Raw genomic sequence first — 18429 nt, 5'->3', positions numbered from 1 at the left:
TTATAGGTAGGTCCCCAGTTGGTGAACTCTGTGGCTCACTGCCTTCCCCTGGCATGGTTTATACAGGTTGCAGAGAAACTCCTTACTTGTTTAAGTTTTTCCATGATTTCTCTCAGTTGCTTTATAAAAAATACAATATTCTACATGCTTTTGCATTTTTTCAGAACAATATATTAACAAAAATGGGATGTGATGAGGGGCTGGCTGGAGTGGGTCATGTTTAACATACGCTGATGGCTGCTTATCCTTTTATGTGTGCTTGCCAAGATAGTCACTGGCACTGCTAACATCAACATGCAAATGGACAAGCACATATTGTGAATAGATATTAAATGTGAATAGGTGTACGTGGAAAACTTTGGTAAGGATTTTCCCTTTGAACTGAATAGATTAAACTTCATTCCAGTCAGCAATTCTGCTTTTGTAATATACAACTTCTAGGCATAGGAGGCTTTTCAGAAAATAAAGCTTTCTGTGGGGCAAATCCAGCCACCAGCCTTCATCAGCTTCATTTTGCTTACTGAAATTGATGGAACTATAGATTAGTAAATGTATATAATTGAACCTTTACTGCTGTGGTTTTCAATATCTCAGTGAGTTTGAAAACTGCAGTAAGTCCTTGCAGGGGAGGGGAGGAAAGCAGCGGGAATGGGGGAAGCGGGGCTGCAGGTACTGGGAAGTACTCACCTGCAGCAGCCGTCCTGGGGTGCAAGGAGCCCTGTGCGAGTGTCTGCAGGGCTCCCCAGAAAGTGAAAGTGGAACAATCGCGCTCCGTATCTGCAAAACCAGAAGTGGAGCGCAATTGCTCCACTTTCAATTTTGGAAAGCTGGTGAGCCATGCAGATGCTCACGCAGGGCTCCCCGCACCCCCAGGATGCTGCTGCAGGGACTGGTGAGTACATCCCAGTCCCTGCAGCCCCCCTTAGCGACGCTACCCTGGGGATCGCGTTGCTGCCTCCTCCCTGCCCCCTCCCCCTTTTTAATTTTATTTATTTATTTATTTATTTTGAATTAACACACACATACATACAAACACATAACATACAATTAGGAGTGCTAAATACCATATACCATTACTCATTAATCATACTATATCTCCTAGTCTACTACTCATCTACTTCTGCCTCTTATTAGTTTATCCATTTATTTATATAATATATACTAAATTTTTCCTAATGCCCTGTACTATGTTCTCTAAATTTTCACTTTCTATCAAACATAAACTTACTTTAATTACTCATTAATATGAAAACAAAATAATCTAATTAGCAAAGTATAACAACATATAAAACAGTTCTTCCATCTACTTCTAACTCTTCTACTCATTTATATATTTCTTATATCAAATATAATAGATTTTTCCTAATTCCCTATATAATTCCCTTTTCTAAATATTCACTTTTTATCATCTCAACTAGTTCAATTATTCATTAATATCAAATAATAATTAATTTCCAAATTATAATAAAACCAACAATCTCTTATAATATGTTCTTTACCATTCTCCAATCTAATTCTCTAATCTGATTACATTTTTTTCTTTAACATAATAACCACCTATAAAACAATTCATCCACACGTTAACATTTCCTGCTATTTTTTCTAATTCATTCTAATTCATATGTATCAATTTCGTATATATTTTTTAAGTAAACTTAAACTAAATAAAACATTAACTAAATAAAATCCTCCAATTTTCTTTAACCCTCAGGTTTCTTTTTCTTTCTTTCCATTTTTTCTCCTGTAATATTTTTAATCATTTATCTCTATAATAGTATCCAGTAAGCCCACACTTTCTTGTATAAGGTATGTTCATTCTTCCAATTAACTGGGATATGTTTTCTTCTTGTTCCAACAAATTTTGTATCTTGTGCACCCATGTTACTCTGCCCATCTTCTCTATTTCAGTCTCCATCAATGTCCCCTCTAGATCCTGTTGATTTTCTACTCTTCTAATTTCTGTATCCACTCTTCTGATGATGATTTCATCCCTTACCATCAACTTTTCCGCTTTCTCCTTCTGTTTATCTTCTGTTTTCTTCACATCTTCCAATTGCTCCTTGCACACATCTATCTGTTGAGAGAGAGTCTTTAAACTGGCTTGAATCTACAAGGACCAACTCAACTGCTGTCTTCTCATTGTGAGCAATTTTTCCAAATTTTTGAGGATCATTTGAGTCCAAATGTCTGGAACAGGATCCATCTTGCAATTTCTCTCTGATCCACAAGATGTCCATAGCGTATTATTCTCCTTACTTCCACCACATGTTTTTTCAGTCAGGCATTTTTTGAATTTTTCTTACAGATAACAGTGTGATTAATGGAGAAAAACAAAATGAAAGAAACAGTCTCAAGGAGACAAAACTCTTTCAAGTCTAATAAAAATTATGTCCACAAGTAATTCTGGATTTTAGTCCATGCACCAAATTATATTTATAATTATAATTCACGACCGATTTATTCCACTACAAAGATAAAGAGCGCTTTGAACATCCTTAAAAAATTTCTCATTAACGCCTTCAGTGTATCCAGGGCTTTTAGCCAAATCAGTCAATCAAAGCTGGGGACAATATTAACACATACTTATCTTAAATTTCCAACTTAAACTTTACGCTTCATTCCATATAGTTTAGCACGGAGCCAGCAGCTTGATTATAGACACTGCACCTCCCCAAATACTGATGATTAGGTTTCCGAGAAGAAAGCCCCCCCCCCCCCCCCGGTTGGGCTTTCAACATCTCTGGTACCTGCACCGTGGAAAGATCTTATCTCTCCTGATAAAGATCTTCAGATCCTCATCAGACCTGCAGTTTTTTTGGGGGGAAACAGACTGTCTCTCAGGAGCCCCAGGAGACATGTCTGTTCATCCACTGTTTGGCTCCTCCTCCCCCCCTGCCCCCTCCCCTTAAGGGGGCAGAGGCCAGGGCCTTTAGGCTGGGGTGTCACGACGCCTCAATTTGAAAATCACTGCTTTACTGTAATATACAGCTATTTAAGAATATTCAGCAATCATATATTTCCAAAAAATTTTTGTTGCATAGGGTAGATGGGTTTCAGCATTGATTGTGTTAGTTTCACAGATATCACATATGGCAATATGAACATTCCTTTCAGACATAGCACAGTCTCTCAACCAACTTTATCTTCACAGACTTGGAATGGATATGAGAAGTTGTTCTTTCCAACTGGTTGTAGTTATTTTGAAGTCTCTAATACAAATTCTAGAAAACAATCCCAAACATGTTTGACAAGTTTGGTGCAGGATCAGAGGGGTTGTACATGTACAGCATGTAGACAAACCAGCTCACTTGCAATGGATCTATACACTCTGTCCCTGACATACATACTGATTCAGGTCCAGAGATCTCCTTAGAATCTGAACATACATAGCTTAAAACAGCCAGCTCTTGCTGACACAGCACTATTGCCTTTGTGCAAAAGCATCACAAAAGTTTACTGCACCTATTGAAAAGTGCCGACTTGGTTTTCTATAATTCAAAGAGCCAGTGTTCACAATTTAGGAACTTTTTTATGTTTGCTTTTTACCTATATACTTCTCATTTTTCTTGAACACAGATAATGATATTCCATATTTTTGTTAGAGCTGTAATTTTTCAATTATATATGCAAAAAGTGGCTCCAATAATCTAGCTATCAGTTTTGTTCTTGTGTGGTATTACTCAAATAATTGTTTCCTCAAATATATAGGTCCCAAAACTTACAGTTTCGGTTCTGTAGCTGACTCTGGTGCTTCTGCAAATGCAGATAAATCAGTTCTTAAGGTAAGTCCTGGAGTGAGGGGAGAAAATGAAAATCTTCTCTGTGAGTAGTATTGCAATTAACAGTTAGGGAATTTGCTGTTGTAGGATGTCATGACTGTTGCTAACGTAGATGGCTTTAAGAGGGGATTAGGCACATTCATGGGAGAGAGGTCTCTGGTTGATAGCTGTTAGTCATGGTGACTGCATAGAAACTTTGTGTTGAGAGGCAGTTTGGCACTCAGTTCCAATTGCAGGAAAGCAAACAGCAGGAGAAAGTTGTTGTCTTCATGTCCTGTATGCAGATGCTTTCAGATGCATCTGGTTGACCACTGTGGAAATCAGAATACTTTACTAGATGGACCTTTGGTCTGAAATTACATTCTTATGTCTTATTTTTACAAATATTTCTTTTTCTGGACATCAAATTTCACTGAAGACGCAATTCAGACTTGTCCTTCGGCCAGCACAAGTCTCTTCCGCCGGCCCAGGAGGGTTGCAAACGCGCCGTAAGGCACATTTGCACCTCCTCAAGAGCTGGCTGGACTGGTGCATGGAGGCTGAATCCAACCTCCACGCCTACATAGGGAGCAAACCTTGCATTGGCCGTGCTCAGCCGACACAAGACACTGAGGAGGGTGGGGAGGAGGTGGGAGAGAGGCATTCTGGGGTGGGAGGAGGGTGGGCGGAGGGAGGTCTCGGGGCGGGCAGGGAGCAGGAGGCGGGGCTGGAATCTGGCTGTTTTGCCAGATCCTAGCCCTGATACCTGAGCAGCGTGGAGCGACTCCAAGCTGCTCTGCTCTCCTCAGATTTGTGCCACCTCCTTAGTGTTCCAAGTTTGAGGAGACCAATAGGGGCTGCAGTGGCTTACCTGGGGGTAAGGGGAAAAGTTTTCTCCTACCTTCAGCTGAGCCACTTTGGAGCCCTATCTTGTGCTGGATACAGCACAAGCCTCCTGGACTGAAATCCAATGCACATTTACCTGGGAGTAAATCTAATTGAACTCTCTTGGCTTACTTCTGAGCAGACCTGATTGGGATTGCGGTGTGACTTTCTTATACAAATGTATATTAAGCATATAAATTTTCATGTTGAAACATGAAATATACAGTGCATGGCCCCATGTAGAGGCTGTTTCATGGTTTTATCTTTCGTTACTAATTTAGTTCAGCTAATAATCTGCAAGAGCTTGTTCAGGTTATAACTAACTTTTCTCTCCACAGGTAGTGATTAACAGTAATTTGGAAAAAAGAATTATTGATGTAATCAATGAGCATAAGAAACAAAGTGGTGAAAAGGGAATGATTTCTAGAAGACTTACTGCTAAAAAATTACAGGTACAGTGTAAGCTCTTTTGCCTCTTGTTCAAGAATACATGCTTTGAAGCATGTTCTGGTAGTGAAGTCTGGGGACAGGTGCGGTGTGATTGAAAAAGTCTAAAATGTCTGAAAAACAAATCTGGCTTCACTGAAACGGTGTGGAGAAATTCTTATATTAATCTTGACTGTATTGAATATCCCGCTATACATGAACAAGTTAAAATCAGTCTTCATTTTGCGGGAGAGAAGATATTTATGGTTGAATTTAGTTAATCAGCATGTTATGCATCTTTGGGCTGGTGAGATGTAATGTGTTGCATCCTTATCTATCCTGACCATGGCTGAACCATGGGTTCATGTTCTCCCTGCCAGATCAAGAGCATTTTCTTCCCCCATCCCATTCCAGTCTGTACAAACCTTAAGGTTAATGTGAATCAGGGTTCTTTTTTTAAATCCGAATTTAATTCCAGCATTTGGAATCTGGTTAAAACCAGAGTTTGAATCTGCTTAGCAAATCCTGCTAAAACTATGGTTATAGTCAGAACTGTCAGAACCCTTAACCATATTTGAGTAGTGGGGATTTATATTCAGAAATGGAGGGCTGGTGGAAAGAAGTATGCAATCCCACAATTTGACCCTGATCCCATGGCTCTCATAGAATTTGCACCAGTAAACACTATTTGATGTATTCTTTCCTGGGCAATATAACATCTTTATACTGGGTTCTCTAGCTCTCTGAGATGTTTGCTTGCATACAGGCATGTGGACTGATCCAAAGCTCCATGGGCACTTAATGTACACATATGATCTCTGTGAGCATGGATTTTTTACTCACTACAGACATGACTCTTTGCAGTGGGATGCAAGCATGGGACTATTCAGCTGTACCAGTGTGAACAGGGATTCAGTGTTCCTATGTGAACATAGAGTCTCTAGGCTGAGTGGAAGTATCTTCTACGCCTTGCCATTTTCCTGAACATGTTGTTTTCTATAGGATGTATATATGGCTTTGCAAGGATTTTCTTTTAAGACTGAAGATATTGAAGAAGCTATGAAAAATACTATCTTGTATGGTGGTGACCTACACTCTGCGCTTGATTGGCTGTGCTTGAACCTTTCAGATGGTAACTATAAAGGCAAATTGTGTTGTATAGTTGTTACTTTTAAATAATTGAAACTGACCTTTTCCATATTTGCTATCTAGCAATATGAAAAATCAATTTTAATTAAAATTTTCTAGAACTTTGCATTTACGCCAGTATTTTAACACTGGCTTCCTGGAATTGCTACTAGAAGTACCTCACAACTGCAATGTGATATTTTAGTGTTGTGTTAGACTGCTAACTCTGTAGGTGTTAGTCAAGGCCAGAAGGTGGTACAAGAAAAAACAGACCCTTTATTTTACTTTTTACCATACCAGAAAACCCCAAGGTGGCTTACAATATAAACTAAAAAGAATAAGATAAAAATTTCATTTAATAACACAACATAAATCAATAAAACTTAATCTGAGACAAAAAGGTCACAAAGCAGCAGATGCAGCATACTACCAAGCCAATGGTCAGATGGAATTTGTTTTTAGTGCTTTTTTAAGGCTGGGAGCCATCCCATGTCCCCTGAAAAGGGATACTCCAGCACTGGGAGCTAATATAGAAAAGGTTCTGTTCCACATCAACCACATTTAGGGCCCATTTCTAAGGCAGGGCAGCGCTGGTGGCCAGCACACTGTCTTGGCAACCACCTTAGCAAAAGTGCTGTAAGGCACTCCTGTGCTGGTGCTGAGGAAGCAGTGCCAGTTGGTGTTGGGCCATAGTGCTAGGAAGACATCTGTGTAGAGTGGCCAGCAGTAGGTGCTATTGCCAGCTGTGTGCCATTCTTCAGGGTGGTGGAAAGGCAAAGGGAGGCCAAACTATGGAAAGGATTGGGCCCAGGAGGGGTGGGGATGGAGGCAGAGACTGTTGGCCACAGCTGCTGCCTGATCATCCAGGAACAGAGCCAGGTTCATTAGCATCCCCAGAGTGTGCACTTGCTCCTTCTTGGTGGAATTGCACTCCCTCTGAACAGTTTGAATCTTAAGTCCAGGACGTTGCACATAAGCATGTTAGATTCTCTTTCAGTTTGTTAGTGCGCGTCCAGCCCATCACTGCCTCATCATTTATTTTAGGCATTTATATGCCTAAAATAATTTATATAAACAGCACATTCTAAGGTCAGTATTTTTTGCTTTGTTTCTTTAAGATGCTTTGCCTGAAGGTTTCAGTCAACAGTTTGGTGAAGAACAACAGGAAACTAGGGCAAGATTTTATTCTCCTTTATCACACTGTGAAACTCCCCAGGCACCAATGCATAAAAAGAAAGATGATTGTGATAAAAAGGTACGGTATTGAACGTGGGAGATGTATAAAGACACTTTTAAAAAAGCTTTTTTTCCTTACGCACTTACACACTTTTCCCCTAGACTAATAAAACACTTATTTTGTTTAGCCTTTTCTTCATTTGAATGCTTGTTTCAGAAATCCTTAAACTAGGTATTTGGTGAGGTAAACTCTGCCCTCACCAAATAGAGGTAGGAAGGAACAGGCATATTGCTTCCCTTCCCTAAAAGGGAAAAACCCCTCTATTTCTGGACAACATGTTAATAACACATTAGAATCTGAACTACCTTGTTATGCCCCATACTTATAGAAGAGAGATGTTTCAAAAATGCAGAGTAGAGAATGCTGGAATATCCTCCTATGAACAGAACAGTGCAATATACTGCTATCCAACTTCCTAGCACCGATGTAGCAGCAATGCAACTCTGAGCTAATGTTTCCTTACCTTGAGGAGGACTTTGTGACTGCCCTACCACCATAGGTGCATGCCATAGACCGCATGCCCCATTGGCATGGCTACACCAGGCCTGGGAAGTTCAATAGGATTTGGACCTAGGCATGTGTGAGAAATTTGGGGAATGTAGTCCTCTGCCTACAATGCACACGTGAACAATACAGAATTAAGGCACGTCCTCCAGAATAATGCCTACTGAAGTCCCTAACACATTTTGCATTTGTTCTGTAATGCAGTACGATTTCTGTAATGCTATTTTTTAAGGCAGATTTAAAAACATTAACAAGAATTTATTTGTTCTTACAATATCGCAAGGTAAACACAGAAAAAAAGAAAGAGATCAGCATGAAGGAATGGATCTTGCAGTATGCTGAGCAACAGAGTAATGAAGAGAAAAGTGAATCTATGAAAAATTCAGATGAAGAAAAATTTGACCCAGTAAGTTTGTGGCCCTCTCTTGACTTAAAACTCATTGTAAAGGCCAAGGCTGATTTTGACAGGGATCATTTATAGTAAAGCACTTACGTTATTGATTTCAGTGAGACTTAGGGCCCCGTCCTAGCTAACTTTCCCATTGTGATTTCCAAATACTGCTGATCAAAGCTACGGAATGAGCAGAGCAAAAATGCAGCTTCAGAAGAAGAGCCAATTCTTTGTTTGCTCATACTACCCTCCATGGATAAGGTCATAGTGGTAGTGACAGGAGATACCTGCCAATTTATTACCTGCTCACTTCTTCCAGCCAATTGAAAGATATATCAGAGATTCTTTCTACATATTTTCCCTTTATAAGAAGGAAATTATTTTATTTTCCCTTTATTTATCTTCATAAGGTAATTTAAGAACAAATTAAGTGTAGCTACCAACAAAATATCAAGAGCAGATGAGTTGGGATGCTAAACCCAAGATTGAATTAGGACAGTGGTTCTCAAACTGGGGCATTGTGATGCCCCAGCCCTGAGGTATTCAATCTGTGCGTCGGGCCTCCCTCGGGAGGGTGGCTAGCTCCCAGGGGCGTTGTTCGGTATCTGAGGGAGAGAGGTGGCCGTAGCTGCTCTGCTCAACTGTATGTGCTGCGTCCCAACTTGCTGCTTTTCTGCAGCTGTGAACAAGTGGGGCAGTGTGGTAGGGAGGGCTGTGAAACATGGGGGGGAGGTAGTGGAGCCTCCCCACAAAATGGCGAGAAGTCTAGCTGGGAGGTGCGCGGTGGAGAGAAGGCAGGCTGGGAAGGCTGGCTGGAAGGTGTGGAGAGAAGGCTGACTGGGAGTAGCTGGAAGGTGTGCAGCACTTTCTTCCGCTTGGGTAGGAGGGAGCCCAGCCTGTTCTTAGTGAGGGGGGGGTGTCCAAATGCCACGGCCTGCATTTCTCCATCTTGCCTGGAGGCAATAGGGGTGGCATATGCATGTTGGGGTGTATGTGTGTGAGCGTGCCTCCATCTACTTTGGGGGTGAGTTGTAATTTTGCTCTGTGTGGCTACAATCCTAGTTGCACTTTCCTGGGAGTAAGCCCCATTGACTCAAATGGGACTTACTTATGAGTTGACCTACATAGGCTTGGGGTCTGTGTCAGCTTAACCAAGGATCTTCACCTTTCGCTTTTTCTTCCCCCTTCAAAAAAGGAAAAAAAGCCACTCTTGATGGCTTTGTCTTCAAAAATTGATTAAAAATTAAAAATACCTATTCCTTTTCAGCTATCCCCCTTTTTCCTCCTGGCTCCTTGGGGGGGGGGGGGTACTTCCCATGTTGGCTGCTAAAGACACAATCCCAGCTAGGTCTACTCAGAAGTAAGTCCTATTGTGTTCAATGGGACTTACTCCCAGGAAAGTGAGGTTAGGATTGCAGACAAACAGTCTCAGGGTCTCAGTTTGCATCAGTGTGCAATTAGCAGATACACACAAAACAAAGCCTTCCCCTCGCCCAGCAAATTCATCACTTCTCCCCCAGCAAATTCATCACCCTTGCTGCCAGGGTCCAGGGGGTGTGGAAAGCTCCATGGAGCCCTCTTCAGGGCTCCTCTTGGCTTGTAAGCAGTAAAAAAATAGATTGCACCCACTTCCAGTTTCGCGATTGCAACCCAAAAGTAGATTGCAATTGATTTTTTTAACAGTTTACAAGCCATGGGGAGCCCTGTAGTGGCCTCTGCAGGGCTCCCCGCAGTCCCCCAGACCCCAGCAGCAGGTAGGGCACTTTAGAAAAAAGTCCCCACTGCCCCTGCAGCAGGGAGATCCTTGAGATCGCATTGCTGCTGTTTTCCCCACCCCTGCAAAGACCTTGGGGCTCAAACTCTCAGGGAATTTGAGAACCCTTGAATTAGGGTCATGGAGAGTCTTACCTCTTCTGAAGGAGACCTGCCATTTTCTTTTCAATGTAAGAGAATGACTTGCACATAGCTGCTACTGCTTCTGATGCTTTACTAATTCTGAATTGCCGTATAAACAAAATATAATGTACTGTATATATCTTTATTGCAAAGTTGAGGTCCTTTTTGACACTAATTCTAGCTGCATGGGAGTTGCTGCAGTATGGCTTCTTTCCCTGTTATTGAGTGGTATAAAGAGCCTCCAGAACCTCTATTGGCTTGGAAAGGAGCCTATTGTGGACACTGAGGACTAAGTTCGCGTTCGTTCATATCTTTAACAAATCAGTGGTGTTGGTTTTTAAAATGCTGATGATCTTCAAATTGTCTTGCTAGCACCATATAAATAATTGTTGCAAAATTAATTATTTGATCCGGAACAGAATGAGAGATATTTACACTTGGCTGGGAAACTTGTGGAAGCCAAAGAACAAGCAAGTTCTTCCAAGCAAGACAAGAACAAGCAAGGCCAGAAGGTGGCGCAAGAAAAAATAAGACGCATTCAAAATGGTAGGAGCATTCAAAATTCGGTGCTTATATCTGGCAGCCTGGACAAATGTACTTCTGCTGGCATTTAACACACATGGTGCCTTGGGTTGTGATTCTAAGCATCCTTACTAGGGCGGAAGCACCATTGGGCACGCTGGAACTTACTTCTCTCTAAATATGCATATGAATGAACTGGTAATGTGGGTGTTTTTTAAATTAGTATGTAACTAAGAACCTTGCATACTATCCCAAATGTAATCACAAGAAAAAAGAAATGAAATAAACACCAGCAAGCAATGAGAAAAGGGATGAATATGCTAGGATGAATAGGGAAATTTGCTCTCATCCTGCTAAATATAAGGGGACCAGCAATTCTAAAAATTGCCTTCTTGCCCATTTAGCAAGTTTACCCTTTTGATATAGAAACCACTACTGAAACTCCTTCATGAAGGACAGTCCTCTCCCTTAACAAGCCACAGAAAAGGCTGTTTTGTGTTGCACAAAAGCATGTAGGGAAGTGACCAAAATTGTGATCTAACTAGCGAGATTGGCTAGGCCCACACCTCTTATTTAGGCTTGACATTTCCAGGATTAGCCAAGTGCCTGTAATTTTTCTGACCACTTTTCATAAGGCAAGGAAACATAGACTGAAAATGAGCTCAAATTAAGCAGCCTACAGTAGCCCTAGGCAGGGAAAGATCAGGTGCATCTGGACAATAGAGTACCTGCTTGCAGCTTTTTACTTTTCATTTCTGCTAAATGTCTTCCTCTTCTAGCCATCATACAGATTTAATCTGCTTTCCCATTATTGCGAATGGAAACTCTTAAGGCATTATTATTGCTAGCCTATTCCCCTTTGACAGGACTTGTCCAAGATTTGAACCTGGGATCTCTTGCACCTTAAACAAGAATGGCACCCAGGATGCTTTAAAAAGATATTAGCCATAATGGAACCTGTGCTTCAGATACTGAATACCAGTTAGTGGTGAGCAACAACAGGATAGGGCTACTGCCTGCAATCCTGCTTGCGGCCTTCCAGAGCCATTCAGGTGGCCCATGTGGGAAACTGAACTAAATGGATCTGATTCAGCAGGGCTCTTGATATTTTTTCGAAAACATCAGATTCTCAAAGGCCACTTTAATAAAAACCTGCTGCTTCCTTTCCCTGCATTGAAGTAAAGGCACCAGTTTGTCCAAGTATCGGTTCTTACTCATGTTGGTTGTGGTCTTTGGAGTCTCCTGATAGACATATTCAGGAATCTGAGATTCTAGTCTGATCAGAAACCTTTGGCTATGCAGCCCCACTTCAGCAGCACAATTTTACAGAACTTAAGAAACTTACAAAATTTCTGAATTCTGTATTTCCTTCTATAACTTATATTTCCTCTTGGCAGAAATGTCAGTGCTGGAAGAACACCCTGTGTTCGATCCTGCTATTAAAATTTCAAGCCAACCAAGTGAAAAGAAAAAAGCTCCTGTGCCTCTGGAAACCGATGGTGCTTTGAATCTGAAAATGCTTGAACAATCTCAAGCTGCTCCTGAGGAACAAAAAGGTAGGAGAAATTGCTTAGTAGATTCTTAAAAATCTTTTAAGAATTTGCTAGAAACACTGCATAGAAATACAGTAAGACGACTCCATGCGGTAGAATGAGGATTTCTCTATTAACTTTCTTAAACTGATTCATAACATCTGTAATTCCAGGTACATTTCTGTATGTCTTCAGTGTTCTGAAAAGCTTTCCTTGGCTGATCTTGGGACTCTTGACAATTACTGCTTTGCTTCTTTTTTTATTCACCTGAGCCATCAAACAAACACTTAACTTTCAAAAGCGAGGAAACCGAGTTGTTGTTCTGTTGGCTCAGACTCTAGGATCCACTCTAAAGGATTTGCTCAAAAGACATACTCTTCCAAAGCCCTGGTTATTCGCATCTGTTTTGTCTTACTTGTCTTTGGGGGTCCAAAACTCCTACCATTCATTTCTGTCTGATTGGAGAAATTTCAAATTTCTGATGAAATGGATGAAATGATGAAATGGAAGCATAGTCCTCTATCTCTGTCTTCCCTGTAAATGGAAGGTTTTACTATGTAATTTTGAAAATTACTGTTCTTAAATTAGGTTTTTGTATTAATTTTGTATTAATACACGTTACTGTATTTCAAAAATTTGCAAATCAAACCTGCCTGAAGGGATAGGTATCTGTATCCCAGCCATTTTCAACCACTGTGCCGTGGCAGGTGTGCAGCAGGAGTTTGGGGTAGGGTCATTTTTTAATAGGGCCATTGGGGATGTGAGCGCCCCACCAACAGCATGGTGTGCCTTGTCCATTGTCAGAAAACTGATGGTGTGCCTTGACAATTTTAGTCCCTTGTCAGTGTGCTGTGAGACGAAAAAGGTTGAAAATCACTGCTGTATCCAAACATAGCTGAAACAGGTTTATAAAAGCAAACACGAGAAACTTTTAAATGTTTGATTAAACATTTGAGATTAAATATAATAAAGTTGCAATCCTTTGAACTTAAACTTGACAAGTTGCTCTGGAATTGATCCCTCTGGTGCATTCATAATGGAGAAATGGGCCAGAGTGTTATCATTCTTATCAATTATGCACATCCTTTCATGCAGAATGATGAATTTCTAAGATGATAACAATATTAACTGAAGTGGAGCCTGGAGACACTAATTATGTTGTATGTAGCCATAATGAATTGACAGAGAAGAGTATCCCAGTTCCCTTCTCTAGACTGCTCTTCCGCCCTTCTCTTGGAGCAGGACAAATGTTGACGTGCATATGCAGGACCTGTTACATTACCAACAAATGTTATCTACATCAAATGTGGCATCTGGACTAGTTAGCAAGTTTCAAGGGAGAAAAATCATTCTCTGTAGTTTTGCTGTATGCTGCATATATAAACACGTTCACATGTGTGACTCTATTAAATAGACCTTCAAAGTCTGGTAATGGTTCATGTGCGTTTCTGCTTTAAATAGTAACAAATTTTATTTTACAAATTTTAGTGAAAAAGAGAGAACCTCAAGATGTAAGGAATTTTGATTATACGGCTCGAAGCTGGACTGGTAAATCTCCCAAACAGTTTTTGATTGATTGGTGCAGAAAACACTATCCTAAGTGCTCAAACCCTTCTTTTGAAAAAGTCCCAGCAGGGAGATATTGGAGATGTAGGTATGTACTGCTGATGAAATGATTTTCCTGTTGATTTTGTTTAATATGTTTAATTCCTTTCAGTCATTTTCATATAATACTGAACACATACACTAATTTAAAAGTCTTATTAAGGTGTTATGAGCATATGTATCTACAGTGTTCATTTTTAAGGGGTGCATTGAATTTGCAGTTCTATTCTAATTCATTTTTCGATACCTTTGAATGAAGCTGTTGTATGTTCCCATTTTTTTTCTCAGTTACTGATTTTACAGCTGGGGAAAATCGATGCAGAGGCATTATGCCTTATACGAGGCTGTTGTAAACTAATAGTGGAACGAGGCCCTCACATATCACCTACTAAAGGTGAACCTAAGTAGTTTATCTTTCATCCTATGACAAATAAAGCATAGCTCTCTCTATAGATATAGATAACTGAAAGAGTATAGCCTTTTCATTTTAACTATAGCATCAGCATTACTATGTTTTGGTTACAGTCCTACATGCTCATATTCAGGAGTTATTGGCTACAGGATCCAGTCCTGTCCAATTTTCTAGTTCAATGAAGCTGCAATGCAGCCCCAAGATAAATGAACAAACGTTCCCTTTCCTTGAGGAGGCCTCCCTGACTCCCTCCCACCACCACAGAATTCAGCCCGCACCCTGTCGGCATGGCTGCATCAGCACTGGAAAGTTGGATGGGATTGGGTCCACAGCAAAACTTGCAGTGCAATCCTATGCAAGTGTGTTCAAAACTACATTCATAAAGTTTTGACTTAATTAAACTCTCAGATTAAAAACAAAATCCTGAGGTGGAGAGTTGTTGAAACACTTTAGAACAAAAAATACAGTACTTGAAATGGCACAGAATAGGTGAAAACTTCCTACATTTTTAATTCTTCATTTGCTCAGTTATGATCTCAGATTTGCATGCAAGTTGAAATCTGAGAACATGCAGATGAAAACCATATTTTACTATTAAGTAGAAAAGGATACTTAATGACCAAATAATCTTATGCTTGATTTATCTGTTTTTAAGGGTGAGAGTTACCAAGTCGGCTGACGATACAATGGTAGTATGTCCAACAATTCTTACTGAGGACAGCATGCAGGCTCAACATTTGGCTGCTACATTAGCACTCTATCACTTAACCAAAGGACAGGTGAGATTTTTAATGATGACTGGCAGGGGGCATCCATTTCCATCCATCAACTCACCTCCACAGTTCCACTCCCTGAATTGGAAAAGGAAGAGGGTGGCAATCAGAAGTCTGGATGGGAGTGATGAATGTTGGAGGAGGAGAGACTGGCACACACCAGCTAAGGCGGCGACATTTGGCATGCTGCCTCGGGCACCAGGAGGTGTTGGGCTGCCACTACATTGCATTTGGATTTTTCTTTTTAAAACAGTAGAAATCCTACTGGATGTGTCTAATCCTATCAGGACCTTATGGTAGCAGATCTCACGATCTCTCACCATAAGTTTCAGAGTGATGGCACAAATGTTGCTGTGTTTTGTGGGCCACAACCACCTGGGCAAATGGTTGGAGGCTGTGCACAGTTGAAGACTCATTGAGGGCCCAATCTTGTCTAGTTTTCCAGTGCACCCCTACCAATGGGGCATGCACTGCATCTTGTGGTGGGGAGGCAGTCACAGAGCATTTATTCCCTTACCTCAGGGCTGCATTGAAGCTGCATCATTGCTGAAAAGTTGGATAGGATTGTACACTGGTTCTCCTCCATCTCACACTGCAACTGGTGTGGGTAGAATGGCAAAAAGTACAATTATTATTATTTTTTTTTAAATAGTGAATTAGATATCAAAGATCTAAAGAGTATTTCTTTTGGATTTTTCCTCTTCTGCAGTCAGTCCATCAGTTACTTCCACCTACATACAGAGATGTTTGGTTAGAATGGAGCGATACTGAAAAGCAAAAGGAAGAAGAAAACAAGATAGAAACCAACAAGCCCCGTGACCATTTTATTGCTAAACTCTTAAACAAGCTGAAGCAGCAGCAGTCTGAACAGCAGTTTGAAAGCAAGCCCAAAATATCAGAAGATGCTGAGGACTCTTGGGAAAATTTAGTTTCTGAAGATGTTTTCAGTGGGCTTTCTCTTGAGAGCCCAGTAATCGATGACTTGGAACCTGCAAGGGCCCTCTTCAGAAAACAGCAGAGTACGCCAAGATACCAGAGGCTTTTGAAGGAGAGAGAGCAATTACCTGTGTTTAAATACAGGCATTCCATCATAGAAACTCTAAAAAAGCATCGGGTTATGGTTGTGGCTGGAGAAACAGGCAGTGGCAAAAGTACCCAAGTGCCACACTTTTTGTTAGAGGACTTGCTACTCAATGAAAGAAATTTGAGTAAATGCAATATTGTTTGCACCCAACCTCGAAGAATCTCAGCAGTGAGTTTGGCAACTAGAGTATCTGAAGAGCTGGGCTGTGAAAGTGGACCTGGAGGAAGAGTAAGCTGTTCCTTTGGTCTTTTGTTCCACATATGCATGAGACTGTTTTAATCAGGCTTTATAATAGGAGCATTGTGGCCTTCCCTGACTATTAGTTTATAGTGGAATCAGTTCACATCTTGCTTATATAGATTTACAGCGCCAGCCTATTCATATCTAGTGAGTTTATTAATTCAGTGGAACTGTCAGCATATCTGCTCAGAAACAATTTCCATCACATTCATTGGGGCTTACTCCCAGGAAAGTGTGTGTAGGATTGCAGCCTAAGCCATGGGTAGGTCTCTCTGAGGCAGAAATGCATCACTGCTGCATCGGTTGAAGCTGGACAAATGCAGTCCTAGCCACAACTGCCATCTGCACTTCTAAGATCAATGTTGGGTCCAGGGATAGACCCAAACTACATACCTGATGGCTATATCCACAACACACTTTTGCAAAGACTACTTAATAGTAATTTCAGTCCCTCAGCTGAGCTTAATGGGCCCTTCAAGACACTGACTCTCACAAGGCTGCCTCTGGTAAGCCCTGCAGTGAAATAGTACACACCTGCCAAATTCTGTTTCTATGTGGTTTTAAACTCTGGTTTTAAGATTTTAGATAAATAGGTGTATGGCTTATGTGCTGATCAACCTAATAAACTTGAACTTGATACCTGATGGGTACAAGTTCATCAAGAACAGGTTGTCATACTATCACTGTCTTAGTAGGTCTCCTAAAAGGAGAAACTCTGTCTTGTCCAGATTTAATTTCAGTTTGTATGCCCTCATCTAGTCCTTCACAGACTCCAGAGAAGAGTTCAGAACTTCTATAACCCATCCAGTGGGATTAGACAGATAAATACAATTAGGTGTACAAATCTGTACAAATACAGATAAATATATACTGATGTCCCCCACTGCCACACTCCCAGATGAATATATTATGCATTGACTTGAATTGGACCCATACAAACTCTCCAGGAATAAAACTCCATTTTAAATAAGGCATAAATACGAATCAGTAATAAATTCACTATTGAAGCATCCAATGAATATTAAACTGTTTTTTTCCCCTTAAGAATTCCTTATGTGGCTATCAAATCCGCATGGAATCTCGAATAGGTGAAGCCACTAGATTGCTTTATTGTACAACAGGAGTCCTCCTTCGGAAGCTGCAAGAAGATCTTCTTCTTTCTAATGTGTCTCATGTTATAGTAGATGAGGTTAGCAATTTTCACATTTATCTTTGGGTGATGGGAACTCTCCAAGGCCACATGTTTTCTAGAAAGTCCTAGGCTTTTGCCTCTCATTAATTCCTTTTCTGTTCTTTTCTTTTTTCAAGGTTCATGAAAGAACTGTCCATTCTGACTTCTTGCTGATTATCCTTCGGGAGATTTTGCACAAGCGTTCAGATTTGCATCTGATTTTGATGAGTGCCACTGTAGACAGTGAGAAATTCTCCAGGTACTTCACTCACTGTCCCATACTTAGAATTTCAGGAAGGAGTTATCCTGTAGAGGTAAACACATAACTTCATTTTTGTATTTAGACTGCTTCAAAAAATTACTTGATGATACCCAGTAATGTCTGCTTACTGGCTTACCTAGGTCAAGAGGGGGTCAAGGTGGAATGTGCCCATGGGCAGCAAGCCTGGGGAGTTGCCATTGCCATCCACCACCCCCCCCCCCCATTTTTTTCTGCTTTTTTTTCAAGTGCTGCTGCTGGCTTCTTTCACTGGCAAAAAGGCCAAAAAGGGGGGTGGCAATTCAGAGCGACCTGCTCCAAATGACTGTTCCTTTTTCCAAAGTGACTGAAGCTGCTGGTTTTTGTCGCTTTTGAAAATGAGCGAAAAAGGGTGAGGGGTGGCTGGCCAGAAGTAATTCCTGTGATGTCATCGCAATTATGTCTGGGTGAGGCAGAGGGTAGCACTGGCATTCCTGACTCCTGGGTGGCTCTTGCAACAGGAGATTTGGTGACTTTGAGGCCTTATTGGAACCAAATTACCTATATCGTTTTAAAAAATCTAAAATGATAAATTCTATAAATTCATAGATTCTTACAAGGTCACAC

At 40.8% G+C, this 18429-nt stretch overlaps 1 protein-coding gene across 1 annotated transcript in view; it reads left to right on the top strand.

Annotated features, from left to right (window-relative positions):
- DHX29 (DExH-box helicase 29) overlaps window positions 1–18429 on the top strand; it is a 40698-nt gene that overhangs the window by 1455 nt on the left and 20814 nt on the right. Inside the window, exons 2-13 of the mRNA XM_066616197.1 lie at window positions 3709–3782; window positions 4982–5095; window positions 6072–6201; window positions 7316–7452; window positions 8222–8344; window positions 10645–10771; window positions 12145–12303; window positions 13768–13933; window positions 14952–15075; window positions 15779–16381; window positions 17439–17582; window positions 17702–17878. Coding sequence (XP_066472294.1) covers window positions 3709–3782; window positions 4982–5095; window positions 6072–6201; window positions 7316–7452; window positions 8222–8344; window positions 10645–10771; window positions 12145–12303; window positions 13768–13933; window positions 14952–15075; window positions 15779–16381; window positions 17439–17582; window positions 17702–17878 — 2078 coding nt within the window. The remainder of the gene's footprint in view (window positions 1–3708; window positions 3783–4981; window positions 5096–6071; window positions 6202–7315; window positions 7453–8221; window positions 8345–10644; window positions 10772–12144; window positions 12304–13767; window positions 13934–14951; window positions 15076–15778; window positions 16382–17438; window positions 17583–17701; window positions 17879–18429) is intronic.

Source organism: Tiliqua scincoides, chromosome 2 (assembly GCF_035046505.1).
Source record: "Tiliqua scincoides isolate rTilSci1 chromosome 2, rTilSci1.hap2, whole genome shotgun sequence".
Taxonomy (NCBI): Eukaryota; Metazoa; Chordata; class Lepidosauria; order Squamata; family Scincidae; genus Tiliqua; species Tiliqua scincoides.
Note: the sequence above shows the minus strand (reverse complement) of the source record. Positions and strands in the feature narration are given on the sequence as shown.